This window comes from Myripristis murdjan, chromosome 24 (assembly GCF_902150065.1).
Source record: "Myripristis murdjan chromosome 24, fMyrMur1.1, whole genome shotgun sequence".
Taxonomy (NCBI): Eukaryota; Metazoa; Chordata; class Actinopteri; order Holocentriformes; family Holocentridae; genus Myripristis; species Myripristis murdjan.
The window spans coordinates 8267557-8286622 of NC_044003.1; the positions used below are offsets into that span (position 1 = coordinate 8267557).

General features: G+C 42.5%; 1 protein-coding gene across 1 annotated transcript in view; it reads right to left on the minus strand.

Annotated features, from left to right (window-relative positions):
- Nucleotides 1–237: 237 nt before the first annotated feature.
- kcnk10a (potassium channel, subfamily K, member 10a) overlaps nt 238–19066 on the minus strand; it is a 32387-nt gene continuing 13558 nt past the window's right edge. Inside the window, exons 3-7 of the mRNA XM_030047132.1 lie at nt 18519–18636; nt 17143–17303; nt 11865–12057; nt 6880–7022; nt 238–2526 (exon numbers count right to left, since the gene is read on the minus strand). Coding sequence (XP_029902992.1) covers nt 1849–2526; nt 6880–7022; nt 11865–12057; nt 17143–17303; nt 18519–18636 — 1293 coding nt within the window. The 3' untranslated portion in view covers nt 238–1848. The remainder of the gene's footprint in view (nt 2527–6879; nt 7023–11864; nt 12058–17142; nt 17304–18518; nt 18637–19066) is intronic.

Below are 19066 nucleotides of genomic sequence, written 5' to 3' on the forward strand. Positions count from 1 at the left end.
GTAATGGTTGCACAATACTGAGAACAACGTCCAAATACTGAGCACGTGCTGCCTATGTCACCTCAACACAGGCAGGTAAGAAAACAAAATGCCATGGAAAGCATCGCCCTCTGAAGCATGTGGTGGTATACAATCAATACCATATACATCATAATATATTTTTGCAATATAGCATGCTTTTTTTGTTCCATGTCTTAATTTTTCTTATTTTTTCTTTTTTTAAGCGTAGACTTTTTCTAACTCTTTGAAGCATTTTTCAAAACACACATTGATAGTCTTTTTTTTGCTGCATTCACACTAGGCTAACGCTGCACCCATAGTAATGTGGACGAGTAGGATCGGACGGACAGGGTGTGCATACATGAGGTTGCAGTGTGACTACGTCTACATGAGGTCGGGGAGTCTATATGTGGAAAAGAGAAAGCTATTTATGTGGTGTTACTGTAGTACAATCGGTGACAAAGCTCACATATTTTATGCAATTTTTTTTTTTTTTTAGTGTCATTCCTTTTTAAGGGTACAAGACAAGTGTGAAAAAGTGTTGTACTCGGTGGGCATAAAATGGTACACTCAAGTCAAGTATCGCAAAAAAATGCCAGCGCGACACACTGCATTCGAGCTCACCTCTCTACTGAAGAGCCATCGTTTCCCCCACGGTGCGGAAAAAGTCCCTTTTTATAATACCGGAAATGTCCATACCTTCACATGAGATGGTGCCTCCCTCTTGCATTATGGCTTATCTTCCCTTCTATTTTCATACAAGGTCATTTTCAAAGAGCACAAGTGCAGCCAAAGTCCCTCGTCTTTCTGAAAGTGTGAATGCAGCACTCCTCAGACATACATGTCAGTGACAAACATTAGGACAACAAGCCCTGAGATAGTGTTAGAAGAGGTCATGATCTAGGTAGCGTATTGGTACATCATACTCAGACAACAGCTTAGCTCTGGGACCATGCACAGACAACATGTGGCATGTTTGTTTTTTTTTTTTTTTCTCAATCATTTCCGTTCATTTTTCAAATGCGTTTTTTTTTTTTTCATCAGAATTTAGTCTCGAGTCAAAATGAGGAAAAACGTGAGAACAAACACATGATGGTAGTGTTACATTTAACAAGAACTTCTCTGTTTCGACATACTGCTCTTCTGCAGTGTCTTTTTTTCATTTTTTGTTTTTTTTTTTTATTATCTCGTCTGACTTCAATCGTACTCATATTGAAGCACAGCACCAAGTTGGAGGTCCACGTGCAAAAAGTCAGACCCATTTTTAAAACACTTCCATTAGCCTGCCACTGCCTGGTATTTGCCTCATCTCCCTGGCAGCCGTTTATCCTTACACTTCTTACAGGGAGCAGAAGTAAACGTCAAATCCAGTTGAGTTATCATTGACTCTCATTCTAATTTATGCTGCTAGCGCCTCTCCGGAAATTTCCGGAGCGACCTGCATGACATGAATTTCGAAGATCATTTATTGCATTGTCCACTTTCATCAACCCCTGCGTCTTACATCAGTGGTAATCACCAGCATGACTCACAGCTAATACAGATCTTACTAACAAACTAGATTTCCACATAAACTTTCAATTCAAACAATACGACCGTCATTTTGGTATTGCAGAAATGCACACAACCTTACCAAGTCTTACCATAATATAGCGTATATGGATGAGGCCAACACAATGTCCTTCCATCAGATCAAAAGGGCACAGTGAATACTTGAACATTACAGTATATAGCACAAAGGGACAGGTGTTGTCCCTGCTTAAGCACACACAGGAATAAGAGAGACGTAAGGCACTTAACGGTGGTTTTTAAAATCTCCTTTTTTTTTCTCTGGGAGTAAGAGATGGTCTATGGGCCCATCTGAATGTGTAGCTCTTTTTCTTCAAGTGTTGTTTCGCTCTCATTCTCTTTGGTTTGCGCCGGTATAAAGCCGTTCTGGGGCTTGCACACTTCCACAAACAGCGGGAAATCAGACAGGCTGGTGTTGCACTCCTTCTCTTCGTTGTCGTCCTCCCCTTCATCCTTCCTTTTGCCTTCTTCCATGGTGGGAGTGCCGCAGCCAAAAGTGGGCGTGCTGCAGCCGTACGCCTCGCTGTGAGGCCGCCGGTTCTCATCGGGGATGTTCTTCTTCAGGTCTCGGTTCCTGTTGCGCTTGGTGAGCTTGGTGACGGAGCCCAGGCGGTTGAAAATGTTGTCCTCGGACGTGGTCTCGTGGTTTGAGCGCCGGTCGCACTGCTCGGCCCCGCGCAGGCGCAGGTTGTTCAGCTTGGTGTCGATGCTCTCCTGGGAGGGGGTCTTGTAGCGGTTGGTGTCCAGGGTGTTGAAGACGGCGCGGCGCTCGGGAGAAAGCATGTCCAGGGACACGGCGCGCTGGTCCAGACCCAGCTGGCGCCGCTCCATGCTGCGGATGGTGGCGGCTCGCTGCAGCTTATCGTGGACCTCGACGCTCATGCGGCGGCGCGTCTCCCGGAACTCGGCTCGCACGTTAGCTTTCCATTCTGCTGCATGAGCCTTGATTTCTCCAACCTGGGACACAGAATAATTACTTTAGGATAAGATGCACCTTATCGCACAGGTAATAATTACTTTAGTGATAACAGAACAGCTGTGTTTAAATTGCATGTCAGTTCAACTCTGAAAATTGAATAGATCTGATTTCACAGTAAAAATCTGTAACTTTGAAGCTTGCTTATATTTAATTACCTCAAAGTATATGCATATGGGTATGGTATTCAGTGGTTATCTCATCACATCTTCATCTCAAACTTTTTCAAAATGCATTTTCTTGTAGGCTTTCGATCTCATTTCTGTATTGAAATACATGGAAGATCTCAGACTATGACATAGAGCTTCATGGGAATGGAGGCAGTAGTAATACCGCAAATTACAGCAGCTGTGGTAATGGAGATACATTAAAAAATATATATATTACCATGGCTACAACAGGGATTGTGGCTGGTTCTGTTGCGTACTAGTGGGGATAGTTTGTGGATTAACACGTGGGTTAGTTATTACATAGATTTTGAGCCCAGTGATTACAGAAGCAAGTTTGGAAACAATACATACTGATAAAATGATGTGATGATGATAATGGTGATCACATAGGTGAGAGTTGGGTAGGAGGTGTCATTAGAAAAAGTCGGGGATGGGGACAGATTTTTGTCTGTGCACTCAAAGGTAGGGCTTATGCACGTGTTCAGTGTTTGTTCTTTCATTATCTCTGCCAGACTGCAGCCTGGGGGAGATCGTGCATTTAGTCTGGTGTGTCTGTCTGTCTGTCTGTCTGCAGCTGATCTCGCACTGCTGGGTTTTTTGTGCACAGTTATGACTGTGTGATGAGGAACCTGAGGAGCCTGCGTGGCTGCGGTGATTCAAAACCTTTGAAAAACATTTGTTCTTGTTACTGCCACTCTCTCTCTTCATTCACCGTCTAGCTCGGTTGACCACCGCCGCTCTCTCCCTCTCTCTTTGCACCGCCTACATGCTGCTATGCCACTTGTTCACTGAGTGGCTTGTTGGTTTTTTATCCCACTGTGACCTTGTTCGCTCCAATTGCAGGTGAAAAAATCCAGGATGTGGGTTTTGGGGTTTTTTTTTAGACAAATTTATAAAACACACTGCTGACGAAGAAACTCAACAGACACACAGGAGAAAATCACTGAAAAATGTCAGAGGATGATGTAATCAGTCAACAAGTGGGTGGGGTGGGGGTGGGTGGTAAAGTAGGTTAAATAGCCTGATGCTGCACAACTGTAAAAACATGACTTTTAAAACAGCCGCCCCTCTTTCATACGTCAGCGGACAAATTTGCCTAATTTTCGCAGGTCTTTAGTGTATGTGTGTGTGTTTGTGTGTGTGTGTGTGTGTGTGTTTGTGAGAGAGAGAGAGAGAGAGAGAGAGAGTAGTAGTAATTTTGAATTTTGCTATTTTAATTTGTGCTCTTTTTGAAACTGGCAGAAATGGCTCTCAAGCCACAGCTTCCTGTCATACGTTTAGTAAAGTGAAACAGGCTTTGGGAGTTTTACAGTATCTTTTCTAAACTGTACTGCATTATATTTGACTCATACAGTCATTTAATTTGTAGTTTGAAAAGCATTTGGCAAGACATTTGGCTGTCGAGTCTCTCCTGAGTGTTGCTCAGCACATAGGGTAGCCTGTAATCCGGAGAAGGCGGGATTATACCTGGCTGAGATCTGCACTCTACTGTGTGCACCCCTCTAGCTGTTTTTGCAAGGTGTGTATCTTAAGCGGCAAGGACGGGTCACCTGGCAGGTATTTTAGCCCTTGGCAGGATACAGGATGGGGAGGCAGACCTTGTACACTACTCACAAAAAGTTAGGGATATTTGGCTTTTGGGTGAAATTTATGGAAAATATAAAAAGTTCACGCTACAGTGATATTATATCATGAAAGTAGGGCATTTAAGTAGAAGCATACACTGGTGATTTCCTCATCTCAAACAATTTCTTGAAACAAAAGCCAACAACAGTGGTGGATATACCACAACAAAAAATGTCAGTGTCAATAACTTGTCATGTGCCCTTGAGCATCAATTACAGCTTGACAGCGACGTCTCATGCTGTTCACAAGTCGACTTATTGTCTGCTGAGGCATGGCATCCCACTCTTCTTGAAGGGCGGCCCTCAGGACATTGAGGTTCTGGGGTACAGAGCTCCGAGCCTCTACACGGCGACTCAGCTGATCCCATAGGTTTTCTATGGGATTCAGGTCTGGAGAAAGTGCAGGCCACTCCATCTGAGGTACCCCAGTCTCCAGCAGCCGTTCCCTAATGATACGACCTCGATGAGCTGGAGCATCAAACACCTGATGTGAATTTTGCCGTTAAACTCCTTGTTAGAGAACAGCAACTTGTGCAAAAAGTACTGAAACATTGAACAGTTGGACATGTGCATTCAAAAGTTTACAGAAGGTCACATTAAGTTCACCTGGAAAGGTTATAATGCATTTTAGGTTCATCCTGAAATTTCACCCGAAAGCCGAATATCCCTAACTTTTTGTGAGTAGTGTATTTCCACAGCCCTTTAGATCAGCCTCTATAAAAGCCTGATTATGACTGGTACTATATTGCAGGCTGAGTTTCCACTGACTGAACAACAGCTTGGCATGCCCCACAAACACGACTGACTTGCACTCAAAGTGCTTCTCACTGAAAGTGCTTTTCTCAGCTGCATTGCTGTGTAATGGTGGCGACTGCTGGCATTTAGCGGGGCAGCGGCAGACGAAATTGGAATACATAGCTCTAAAGCGGCAGAGGTCTCGCTCGTATTGCTATGCGAGCTTCTTGGACAGCTGAGCACGCCTGGTCTTGAATATTTCATGATTATCTTCTCGATGTGAGGCGGGCTGCTTTGTCATGACATCTGCCCTTGGAAAAGCCACTGCCGTCCCTCTGCGTGCATGCATGGTGAGGTCTGTCAGTCTCCAGGCTTACTGAGGCTTGTTTTGACGCTGCATGAACCTCGTGCCGCTCCTCCTGACTTCCTGACACAGAGGCTAAAGTTGAACTCTGTATTGAAGATGTAGTGATAATATGACACTTCAGTCTAGTGTCTCCGTTCTCCTCGCCTTTTTACCTCACACAGGTCAAACATCTCAGCCTCTTTAACGCGTGGGCTCCAGGTAGGCTATTTCTTTTTATGTGGTGGCTCAATAGTGATGTGAGTCAGCTGCTGGAAATGAGTGCATATGAGCACGACTTTCATTGTGCCTTTTTTTAATATGCCTCCCTCACACATCCTTTGTTGGTATACCAGGAGTGCGTACATTATTCACTGGTTGTGAACTAGTTCCAAGTGCACCTAAATAAAACGACTTTCAACCTTTTTACCCCTCACTTTTGGTTAGCTTTGTGTATTTGGAATGAATGTGAACACTGTAAGGCAGTGGCTGTGCCTCTTTGAATAATACTCAGTGGCCATCACAATATCAATATTTGTATTTACTGTTCAAGTGTGGGCAGTGGCACTCCATAAAGCATTTCACTGTTTCTGCATATTTTTTTTTTCTTATTGTTGTGCTCAACTAAATTTTTAAGACAGAAAGCAGCTCTTAATATTTTAAATACATCTGAGTTTTAACTGAACTTTGTACTCCTTCCCCTTCTCATATAGCTTTTTGTGCAATTTTGTGCCAAAGGATGTGACATTTCGATTGTTGTGTGTTTGTTGTTTGCTTCATGTGTGAAGGGCAGTGCCCTGTGTGGCTTTGGCATCTCGTAGGATCATGCCTGATCTTTTTGGGCAGATGGTGTTTTTTTTTGTTTTTTGTTTTTTGTTTTATTTAAGCGAGACAGACTTTGAAGCGTTAGGAGACATGACAGGGTTGACATGGACAAACATTGTGGATGCAGACAACAGGACAAGTAAAATATTTCAAGTATTTGGAAAGGGGCGGGTCAGTCTGTTATGGAATATGTGTGTGTGTGTGTGTGTGTGTGTGTGTGTGAGGGAGCAGGTGCAGTAAAATAAAGAAATAACCTTAGGATAAAGCGGATAGGGAGAAGAGGAAGCAAGGAGGAAAACGAGGCAAAGGAGGAGGTTGAGGGGTGTGCCACTGTTTTTTTCTTTCCTCTTTTCCTTTCTTTTTCCCCTTTTATCCACTTTTTTCTTCTTTTCTCTTCCTCTCCTCTTTGCTTCCTCCCTCCCTTTTCCCCCCAGACCTTGCCTGTCTTTTGCTCATACGTCTGGCGGGGTATACTCGATGGGGGTTGTGCTTCCTCAGCCACCCTCAGCTGGTGGTTGGTGTTTGTCTTGTTCAGCACCAGGTGCCTCCTCTCCCTCGACTGTCTCTGCTTCACCTCTAAATGTCTCAGCCTCTTCCCTGCTTGTCCATCCTTCACTCAGAGATAAGAAGACATACCTCTTCTTTTGTCTTCTTGGACAGGACCCTCAGCCAGTCGCCGATCATGCTCAGCACTGCAGCAAAGTAGGCCAGACCAACCAGGATCCAGAACCATACTAATGGTCTGTACCACTTACGGTACTCGATTCTCCGGTCTCCTCCTGTTTGGAAAAACAAAAAATTATAAAATATTTATCATTTTGCAGCAGCCAGCATACATTGCCTTTTCGTCTACCTTCTGCCTCAACAGTTCAAGGAATGAAGCCCAGACACAGAAACGGAGATATATATTTCTCTGACAGTCGATTTAATTTGGTTGTGCAGTCAAAGTCAGGTCAGAAATCATCTTTAAAGGTGTAGACGCTGTCAGCAAGCGCAGGATGTGTAAGTCTATTAATGGATTCCGGTTCAATAAGGCAATAAACAACAACCGCTTTTCACATTTAGTGAACATCACACGACCACAGAGGGGCTCTTTCATCCATCACACATAAAACCTCCATGTGTGGAAATCTCATCTCACGAGATTGAAAAAGAGCCCCGACTGGTCCTGAGCCCAGTTATGGTATGCAGTAAAAGCACTCCCACGTGAACATTATGAGCTGAAATAAATAATGAAAGGTTCAAGGTTTTTCTTTGATTCTTGCAGAGCCGGTGCTTCAAACAGGCCTGTGGCAGTGGAGCTCCCTCCGTCAACACTCCCCCCATTATCTAACATTGATTCCAGATCTTTAAATATGTATACGTTTCTATAGTAAAACATAAACGTGATCTGAAATGGAACATTAATGCAGGAGATATTTTAGTCCAATGGCGATATTTAACTGTCTATGAAATAAGACGCTAAAATGTTTAGAGACCATAAAGTGTTCAAATTGTGTGAAAAAGAGTCAGCAGTCTTCAGTGTTTGAGCTAGGGTTAAAGGACAATTTCAGTGCTTTTCAGCTTTAATTTTCCACCTTTTGGAGTCCTGATAGGGACACATTTTTGAGCTTGGTCCAGTATTGAGCGAGAACACTGCCGCTGTGAAACAGGCTGCAAAATAATCGAATCTGGCATTTGCGCACGTCAAAGTACATCCACTAAAAGTGCCTGTTTTTACCACTGACAGGCTCCAATTTTTATTGTAAGTCCCTACAGAGCTAGACACTTTTCTTCACCTCTAATGGCATTGCCTCCAGTGACATTTTCCTTTAGGTAAAAGTGCTTTGGTGTAGGATTTCTTCACCTCACACAAGATTTCAAAATGAGACTTCTCTTTGAGCTAGACTTCTTCTGTTAAGGTGGCAGACAAACATCTGTCTCTGCATGGATCCTTTCCATCATGATGTCAGTCTCTCATGATAACAACCTGAACCTGTCAGTGTCAAGAACAAGCACTTTTAATGGATGTGATTTGACAGGTGAACTTGCCCTGTGTGAGCACATTGCAGCCCTTTTTCGCTCAATACTGAACCAGGTTTAAAATTATTTTTTCCTATCAGTCACTCAGACCCCAAAACATGGACAAATAGAACCCTGATTGGAAAAAAAAACTGGAATTATCCTTTAATCTTAGAATTTGGGTTAATGTTAGACTCAGGGTCAGGTCTGCAACCCTAATCCCAAATCAGGATTAGGGTTGCAGTTGGGTTTTGGCTGACATCAGGGTTTTTTTTGGTTTTTTTTAAATAAGCATGATGCTCATTTTAATATTATCTGCAATATAGAAGCATAATTAGTTGGTGTTTTTCTGTAAAACATGGAATCATTGCTTATAAATAATAAACCAAGCGAAAGCAAATTAATAACCATTTTCACCTTAGCTGCACTTTTCACACCGTGTTGTAGAAAATGGCACTACATAACATTTTCAGCAGGTTTTCATAATTAATAAGGTCTTGACTCAGCCCAGCAGTGGCCACGTGGCAGCAGACGTCACAGTTCTTGTCCCTCAAATGGCCACCTAATGATTTTTCACCTGTATTGAAAACTCAGTGCTGCATGAATCACCAGCAAACACAGTCATTTGGTGGAGTGTGGAGCTCTTATATCATTACTGCTGTTCACCAGTTTGAGGGCGGAGGACAGTCTGTCGGCATATGCGGTGTGGACAAGAGGGCGAGCGCGACCGCTGAGGGATATATGGCACACTGCAAGCAAATCCAAAGTTAACATGCTGTAATTTCAGTGTGAGGGCAGGAGTCGCTTTAATGTACTGATTATGAAATATAATACAATTTTTCTCTCAGCGTCACGTCTGGGCTCTTGACCCTCTCTGTGTGGGCGTCCCACTCCAACAACAAATCTGATTCAGCCTTGCCCGCAGAATACCTTGGCAGTGGTCCACCTCTCCTTTAATTAGCATCAGCCTCCAAGAATGAGTCTTGGGGGGGGGGTTACCAGAAATTCCCCGGTGTTTTCCTTTCGTATCATCAGTTCTGCGGCATGTATGGTCAGATATTTTTACATTTCAATCAGGTGCTTTCAGCTATCCAAGCTAACTGGAAACGGAAACTGAAGAAGAGCAGCTACCGACAGCAATTCTGCACCCTTGTCGCAAGGTGTCAGAAATAGCTATCCAAAACAAAGATAAATAAAAAATAAAATAAATTGTAACTATTATAGGGGAGAGTGGGGCAATTTGTGCCAAGGGTCAAGTAGTGCCACCCCTGTTATCTATAAAACCATAGAAGAAGTTGGTCATGTGACCACATATTTTTGAAGAGGCATCCATTTCACTCATCCTGCAAAGAAGGGAGACACATGGCTTGAGAGGTAAGCACATTTAAGTTAAAAAAAAACCCTCCAAAGTAAAATTTCTATGATCAAGGTTTTTTGATTGCTGTGTTTGAACAATTATAGAAAACTTTGAAAACAGTTCACACAGGTTTCAGTACTTTAGTAAGCTACACCATGAGTCTATACAGTTAGCATGATGTTAGCTCAAAACAGCTGGGGGATGCATTTTTTTCAAAATGGTGGGCTTGGGGTAATTTGCGCCAAAGGGCCTTGGGGTAATTTGTGCCAGTGGCACAACTTGTGTTTATATACTATATATTACTTTATTGTATTTTGTTGTTATTGTACATTGTCTTCTTACCTTTGATCACTAAAACTATTCAGATTCAGATGAAGATGATTTGCAGGTGCTCATTTTGGAATTTTTATTTTGTTCTGGGTATGTGTTCATGTGGCGCTCGGCCTTGTTATAGAAAAGTGGCCTGTGATCTTGTTAAAATAATAAATAAATGTTAAATAAATAATTTTGTATTGAATTTGTTTTGCTTTTATATAGCATTATCATTTGTGAGATTAAAATGATCTGTTTTACTTCAGTTATCAATGGCACAATTTACCCCAGTGTATTCTCTCTAATGGCACAATTTACCCCAGTGTATTCTCTCTAATGGCACAATTTACCCCGCACCGGGGGCAAGTTGTGCCACAAAACCACTTTTTTTTTTCGAAAGCTATATTTCTCAAATAGTTTATATAAGATCCAAAGTGATTGTTCCCAGGGATGCACAACATCCTAAACTATATGTGCATATTTTAGTTGGAGGCATTACTGTAATCCCCTCGCTTTAAAGGCACTTTAAGTAAAAATTGGCACTACTTACCCCACTCTCCCCTACATAACATGGCTTCAACCAAATCAAATTTTGACTTACCTTATATATGTCGGGTTACATTTGTGCTAATCACTAGCCAGCATTTTTGACTTGCAGCAAATCAGAGCTGAAAGGAGAAAACGTTTCCTCTGGCTTGCTGCAAACAGTTACAGCGCCCTCTACTGGTTGTAACCCCATTTGACAAAAACTCGTATTTGTCTGCATGCAGCGGACATCATATCAGAGTAATATTTTTTTGTGCACAGTTATGATTGTATAATCAAGGACCTCTTGTGGCTGTGATGATTCAAAATCTTTGAAAAACCTGTTTTATGCCACAATTGAGTGCTGAGAACTCCTCACTCCTCTTAACCTGCTGGTAGAGGACGCAAGTGATCAACAACTGCAACTTCAGTTTGAAATCTTGTTTGTTAGTAAGGCCTACCAATCATATCTTTTTACCTGAGATTCAAAAGTTGATGTATGGTATATTTGTTGGCATTTTTTTTTTTTGCCATTTTCCCTTTGAAATTGACATTTTACATCGCTGGTCTCTTGGAGTTGTTCCTGTCCAGATTTGCACACCACAGAGTAAGTCAGCTGTGGTTTGTAATTCACTCAGACAAACATTACTGCAGTGTGGTCAACCTTCAGTAATGTCAGCCAGCTGCTGAAATGCCCTTGTTGGTTAACTTATCACTTATGGTGGCGATGCACCAAGCGACTTTTTGACCAACAGCTCCTGCTCAGAACCCACACGCATGTAATTTAATGCCTCGTGCTTGATTAATTATGTGGTTGTTCCATATTTTTACCAGTGCCAGCCTGAACGGTCCAAACTTTAATCATCCCTTGGCAGTTTTGATATCCGTGGCTGTCTTTTTTTTTTTTTTTTTTTTTCCTCATCAGCTGCCAGAAAATCTGATCAGCAGCTGCTAGAAAATTCTGTATGCAGGAAAAACCCTGCTGTGTGCCGAAGCTGTTATCCACGGTATTACTAACAAGGAAAAAGAGAGAGAATGATGCTATAGGGGAACACATATATAGAGCATCAATCGATAATTCTTGATTTCCCTGCATAACACTTAGAAATGTCATTACTGTATTACTATTTATTTATGCATTCCTCTGTCCATGCAGGTCGTCTTCATCTTCTTCCATATGTGTTTTTATATCTATTGGTTATTGTCTCAGTTCACTTCTGCCTCTCGTTTATTTTTTTCATATTAATTTTTCCTTTTATTGGTGTGTGTACACATATGCTTCGTAGTGAGGTTATCATTTGGTCAGTAAAACAAGAGGCTTAAATCTCCTTGTTATTCTTATATTGTTTGTGACTTTTATAATCCGTGTATTTGCTGCTGAGTCACAATAAGCCTCTTATCATTAATTAAAAACATAAGCTCTCACCTGCCACGTAGTCGCCTATTCCAACAGTAGTCAGGGTGATGACGACAAAGTAGATGGCCTCCAGCCCCGTCCAGCCCTCGATGTGTTTGAAAATCACGGCCGGGATGGTGACGAAGAGGATGCAGCCGGCCAGGATGAAGAGGAGGGTGGAGGCCACGCGGATTTTCGTCTGACTGATCTGGTTGTGTTTGCGCTGTGAGCACAAGTGACACACACACACAAACACACACACACAAACACACACAGCGTGAGCCATGGAACCTATAATACCAATGTTCAGCGGGGTGCTAATTGTGTTTTCTCTCCTCGGTGGCGACCTCACCGGGTTTGAGAGAAGACTTTTACAACTCCGATAAGGTGGAATTATTAATCCATCAGCATGACTACAAATTTGGGTTTCAGGAGTGAGCTGAAGCTGAACTAGAAATTCATCAGGTCACGTCAGCTGCCTACATTTGTGTTCCCGTTTGTCTTGATAGGGCATAAACCAAGGCATATTGAAAGAAATCACACCTACATTTATTCGCTGTGGTCTGAAAAATGTATTTTAGCGTATTTGTGTGTTTGGTTGGTTCAGATTCACCGTGTGCGCTTACATAAACCAGCACTTGAACTCAAAAGTAGGTTATTCATATTGAAGAGTATTGAGAGTTTTAGTATCCTTCAGCCTTGCAAAGGAAAAAAAAAGACACTGGAGCCAACAAAGAAAACTCTTGTTTTCAGCGGCTGCAGCCAAAACAGAGGTGTTAAGAGTCTCCCACTTTCAGCTCATGACTCTTCAGTTTTGCAGCGGCTCTATAGTTTATCCTACTTTTTTATTACGCATTGAGAGCAAATTATGAGGATGATCATCTCCACATTTTGGAAACATCTCCTCTCAATATGCCGTTAATGCGCCGAACAGCCGTTCAGCCGTCCTCCTTGTGTCGCTCCTTCTGCGACTGTGGGGAAAACAGGCGTCGCTGCGCTGCCAGGAGGACGGTGACTGTGCGTTTCATGTGATGTGTGGCTCACAGAGGTAGACGATGCTGCTGAATCACTGCTGTGGCTCCAGACGACTTTACCAGCAATGGACTGCATCTGTGTTGAGCTTTTCTAGTCACTACCAGCCACTCTGAGGGCTTCATGTTGTGTTCGGACGACGGGCGACAAAGCAACAGGCATCTATTCTTTTTCAGCGGCGGCATCATGAAGCTGCAAATCAAAGTTTAGCTGCCCCAATGACACAGTGAAGCATCAACCATTCACACTGATCCTTGCCGTGAACTGGTTTCCTTCTATTTAAGTCTACTCTCTTCATTAAAAATAATAAAAATAAGAAACGCGTCTTGGCAGAAGGTGGTATCAGTTGCAGATGCACCAGCCAGTGGCTAGCTGTGGTAATGTTATTTAGTTTACTGAGGCTATGCTAAAGATACTTTTAAATTCATGGTTCAAAACAAGCCCATGATGACATTCACCACATTAGTCACTGACTTTTCCCACACAGTTGGAGCGTATTTATACCTCACATTCTCCAGTTCACACAGACGTTTGTACACTGAGCTGCCAACCTGCTTGTCGGGAGCGGTTAGGAGTTTAACGTCTTGCTCAAAGACACTTCACCGTGCCACCCGGAGGTGCCGGGGATTGAACCGATGACGAGACGACTGCTTTACCCCCTGAGCCACACAGTCTCATTGAAAAATAATCTCAGTGACGTGCAAAATACCCACACATTACACAGGAGCTAAGCTGCGTGTGAATGCTCCACTATTTTTTCAGATGTCTTTGTCTCTTCACACACATTTCTTGTAACAGACACACATTTCTGCGTTGTGGTTTGAAGCTTCTAGGCGTCCTGTGATAATGCCTCAAATCAAACAAGCAGAGTTGACATCCTGCTTTGGCTGACGGGTTCTCTGCATATGCATGCCGCTGCAAGAAGGCATTACAAGGAGTCACGAGCCAGAGAGGCTGGGAACCACTGCAGTGCCTCTCTCATGTTCACTCTCACTCACTCACACACACACACACACACACACACACACACACTGTATTTCTAATGCACAGGTACACAGTTGATTAAGTAACACAATAAACAGTGATGATCATGAGGAAAAGAGCAGGAGCTATACTTTCAGGTTGCACTAAAGCACCTTCATATGAAATTAAGCAGCACAAAATTTAAAAAAAATAGTCACAAAATCTTACTTTTGAGCACTGTGCACAACAAACCGCATGCCAATTAAATAAAATAAAACACAAACCTATTCTGTGGATGACTTTAACCCTTTGACAATAATCTGTATATGTGATTTTTGGATGTGTTTGTGCCAGTATGTGTATGTGCTGTATGCATATGTACGTAGGCAAATGTGTGTGTCTGTATTGGACGTGGATTAATTTTCGTACACAATTTCTCAAAAATGAACATACGAGTTCAGATTCAGTGTACTGAATTTAAAACTGGGACGGATGATTCACTCTCACTTAAATCTGGCTCCTGTTTTGGACGAACGAGAACGCGTCTGTGTGTCTGCAGTGAGGCAGTGTGTGGGAGCGAGGCCACACACACACACACACGCACACACACACACGCACAGGCTGAGAGAGGCACTGTTGCTAACACTACTACTAGCACAGAGGAGGAGGGAATAAACAGAGCTAGAGAACCCCCCCACACCCAACCCTGCTTCCCTAAAGGCAGTGGCATGGCAGGATTTTAGTTTCCCTTTTAAATTTTTGATGAAAATAATTGTGCCTGTGCCACACACTTGTTCCTCACCCTGCGACACAGCATGGCAGCATGTACACGGAGACACCATGGAGGATTAATCTTTGTTTTAAAAAGAAACTAGTCAAGCCATGTGTCCAGCTATGCAGATAAAAAGAGGAAAGTGTTTATACAGTACATGCTATTTGCACTTAAATTGTAATTTTTAACAACTGATCCTTACACCTCAGTGACCACAGTACATTTAACACTTTTATGACCTTAAAGACACCCAGAAAGTCTTAATTTTGTATATTTACAAGGCTACAATATTGCTTGTGTATGTAACTTTGTCGAATGAGCATAATATAGTTAAACATTGGAGCTCAAACAGCTTCCCCACCCCTCCAGCCTGAGATTCGGAGCCTCATCTGAGTCTCTCCCACCCACGAGCGCGCTTGTGCGTGCGGCTCTGATGCCAATGCAACAGGGGGAACCAGGAATCTGCAAGCTTGCTCTGTTCCCTGCCCGTCTGCAGCTACGATACGCTGAGTTTGTCTGTGGAGGGGAGGCGAGCGTGCACAGCAACAGAGCGTGGTGTGTGTGTGCGCGCGACGGGATTGGTACTGGGGTAGTGACGCCTCCTGATTCGTTGTGTCATATTAATAAATGTGATTACAGCCCAGCGAGCAGCCTGGAAGACTTTTATTTTGCCCGATCCTCACTAAGAGGGACGGCATAGGACCTGGTGTGTCACTCACTGTCTTATTTTTGTTAGAAATAAGATAAAAAACAAATAAATATTCCAAGGGTGCACAGGGTCCAGCAAGCACAGTTAGTTTAAGATAAGAGATAAGATAAGATATTCCTTTATTAGTCCCACAGTGGGGAAGCATAATTTACATTATAAACAGTATAAACAGTAAAAAACAATATTAACACTTCTTTGGCTCCTACTCTCTCTGTAGGATATGATACGTCAAAATTGTAAGGAAACAGTTGCCGACACAAGCTTTAATATGCAGATCTCACTGCAGCAACTTAAACCTGAAGCTCCACCCACTTCATTTGACTGACAGCCTACTTACTGTAAGTTACAGGCTGCCTGCTTGAAAATCATGCAGTGAGTGATTTGTTTAAAACTCCGCAGTCCATCTTCAGTGTACCCAAGGATTACTTGAACCAACACGAGCTCAGGCTTATCTCACCTTTGAGTAAAGAGTGCAGCCCCAGCACAGACAGGCTGAGATGAGATGTGGTGGAATTTCCTCCCTGCTGCTTCTCACTGTGTCTGTTCGGTGTTTCATGTACATTTCATGCCTTGTGTCAGCACTTTTCTCAGACCTTTCTGACATTTCAGAGCCTTTCGGTTAGCTCCTAAAGACGTGCAAGAAAAGTCACCATATTTCTCAGTAGTGTGAGCTGATGGTGAAGGTGGCGTGCACGTCACAGTCGGCTGCATAAGCCTGTAGTGGCTGCACAAGTCCATTCCAGGAGACTCTGCAGTGTATTTAACACGCTGTTCCACGTTTTATATCTACTCTGCAGTCTCTTGATGGGCTGACCAGGTGGTTTCTGGATGTCCTCAAACTGGGAGTAAGTGAGAATCAAATGCCTTAAAGTGGCTGAAAATCCTGTCTCCCTGCAGCCATTCAGATAGTGTGCTGGGGGAGGACGCCTTCATCCTTCATCCTTCATCCTTCATCCGTCAACCTTGTCTTATTCTAATCATTATCCAGTTTATCATGCAGTTTCACATGAACTGTCTCTCTCAAGATGCTCCAGCCTTGGAACATATCACCGAATGCGGCAGCCAAACCCGTGAGTTATTACCCAGCGTGTTGTCGGGCTCAAGGAGACGGAGGCAAACTCCAAATGTCATCTGTAAAACCGATAGCTTTAACTTTGGTTTTTACTGGGCTGTCACTGGGAGTGTACACTGTTTAGTGTAACTCGGGGTACCTCTGTGAAATATGAGCCACTGGAAGCGGGCCAAACGTTATTTAGGTCTCTTGCAATCTACACATAGTACTTGGAACATGAATTAAGTAAATTAGTACTTAGCATAAATTAACCCACATATGTACAGTCAGTAATTTATGCTGTCCTCATCTTTCCTCCTACACTCTCTACTAAATGTGCTGAAACTTTCAGCAGCATGGTCACTGTTTTTTTTTTTTTTTTTTTTTTTGTGTGTGTTATTATTCCATCTGTCTTTCTTTTCCCTGCTGAATCACATCACATTTTATCCAACATCCTAATTTCCTAAGGATAAATAAAAATGTTATCTTATTAAGATAAATTGAACATGCAACAGCTCAGATAAGTGCAATTGCAGTTTGTTGTAATATTTCAGTGGGTGGACGACACTCTCAATGGACTCTTTAAAATTATGATGCACGCTGAGGAAGGCTATTTCATCAAAGGACTGATGCTAATAAAAAAAATATAATTTTTAAGATCCCTTTTAGAGTGCTGTCCTCCCCTTGGATCTTATTAAAGCACCAATATACATACTCAAGGTAACTGTAATGTCGCCAAAAAAGTGATACACTGTTATTGTCGTGGACATTCATGACTCACCCTGAACATCTTCTCCACCTTGGCGATGCTTTTAACAAATATGGTCCCCAGCTGGTCGCCAACGCCTGCGAGGAGGAATCCAAAAAGCGGGATGCCAAATATTGCATACAGAATGCAGAAGATCTTCCCTCCCTCAGTGCTCGGGGCGATGTTCCCATAGCCTAGAGGGCAGATAAAAAAATAAATAAATAAATAAAAAATAGGGAGAGAGAGAGAGTGAGAGTTTATACAGGGGTTTAACACCATGGTTACTAGATCAGGGCATCTTCCATCGTCTGATATGTGGAGCAGATTAAACAACGAAGCAGCTGGCAGATTCAAAGTGTTACATCTACAAGGCAGAGCTGCTTATTAGGTAGAAATGAGTTGAATGAGTTGAAGTAAATCTCAATCAACTGTACTGATATGAACAAAGAATATGCCTCTATATAGTTTGTAATCCATAATGTCTTCAGGCTTGGGCAATAATGAGAGTATTGAATATCAGCAATGAGTATATGTTGTGATTAAAGACAATATTCAGCGCTCACTGCCTCGCTGCTACAATTATGTATTGTCACAGTGGGCTAATGTTGCATTGAAACAACATCAATGCTAACGAAAAAAGATGAGCTTTGAATTCACATCCAATAAAAACCCAGCAAGTTACAAAAAAACAAAAAAACATGAATTTCAGTGGTGAAATAATTTTTTATCTCATCTATGCGCCGATTTTACTTTTGACTGAACTCTCTGATGCTCATAACCAGTGAGAGTTTAGGCAGGATTTACCTTTCATTCACACCAAATTCAAACTACAATTCAAAACAGAACAGAAGGTACCCGTGACCTCGTCTTCTTGGTCGCATTGGCCTTCGTGCTTCTTTTCTCCAAATGAGAAGCAAAAGCCAGAGTCTTCTTTTGATCCAACGTTAGCTGCACGATGAGGCGCCGCAACAATGCCACCATAAAAAAGGGCTAATCCCAATCCGAGTAACCTTTCAGTCTCACTTCTTCCAAATACAGTAAAAGTCGTGCCTGAGCGTGTGAGCAAATACAGCATCACCGTGCCGATTTAACTCCACATTGTCAAACGATAAATCAACACCATCAACATTTAAGTAGCTCTTAAAAGGTGTTTTTGACCTGGGGCAATTTAAAGACTATCTGATCGCAAATTAGAAATCTATCAAGGAAGTTATACAAAATCCATTAAACTGAATTGTATATTCCCAATAGATGAAATGCTGTATTTGCTAATGATCGATGTGAAGTTTTTATGTATAGGGCTCGCATAAGTACAATAAACATACTTAAATAGAGCAGACAGCATGCAGCACATTCACTGGATGTATTCTGTACACATAGGCCTACAGGTTGTGAACATGTTACCGTACCTATAGTTGTGATGACAGTTCCAGCGAAGAAGAAGGCACTGCCCAGATCCCAGTGGCTGGAGTTGTATGAAGTATCGCCGATGGGATTCACCCCAGCATTCACAGCATCCACAGAGTGCTGAGAACAGACACACACACAGAGGGGTGCATGATAAACCTTTGGTCTCCCTGCATTGTTGTTGGCTTTAATGATGATCCTGCTTAATGCAAGGACAGCACTTTGATCGATTAGATTGACCCAGGGTGCAAATTACAGTCGGTCTGGGGTAGTTAAACACATCTGATTCCCACTGAAAAAAAAGCAAAAATTGGCCTCTAAAACTGGACACAGATAGCACTTGTTTTCATTAATTAGAGAAATACCTTCATATTCGAAAATAGCTTCATATTTTATTCTCCTCCATCACCAACACTTTCAAAATGCCATTTTTCTAAACTGAATTCTTGCTGCTGCTCTTTAGAGCCTCCTGAGCAGCTGCATATTAGACTGCATGGGTGCCTACAGTGGCTCTGCACAGGCTGTGGAGCTGCTGATTGCAGAAAGTAGG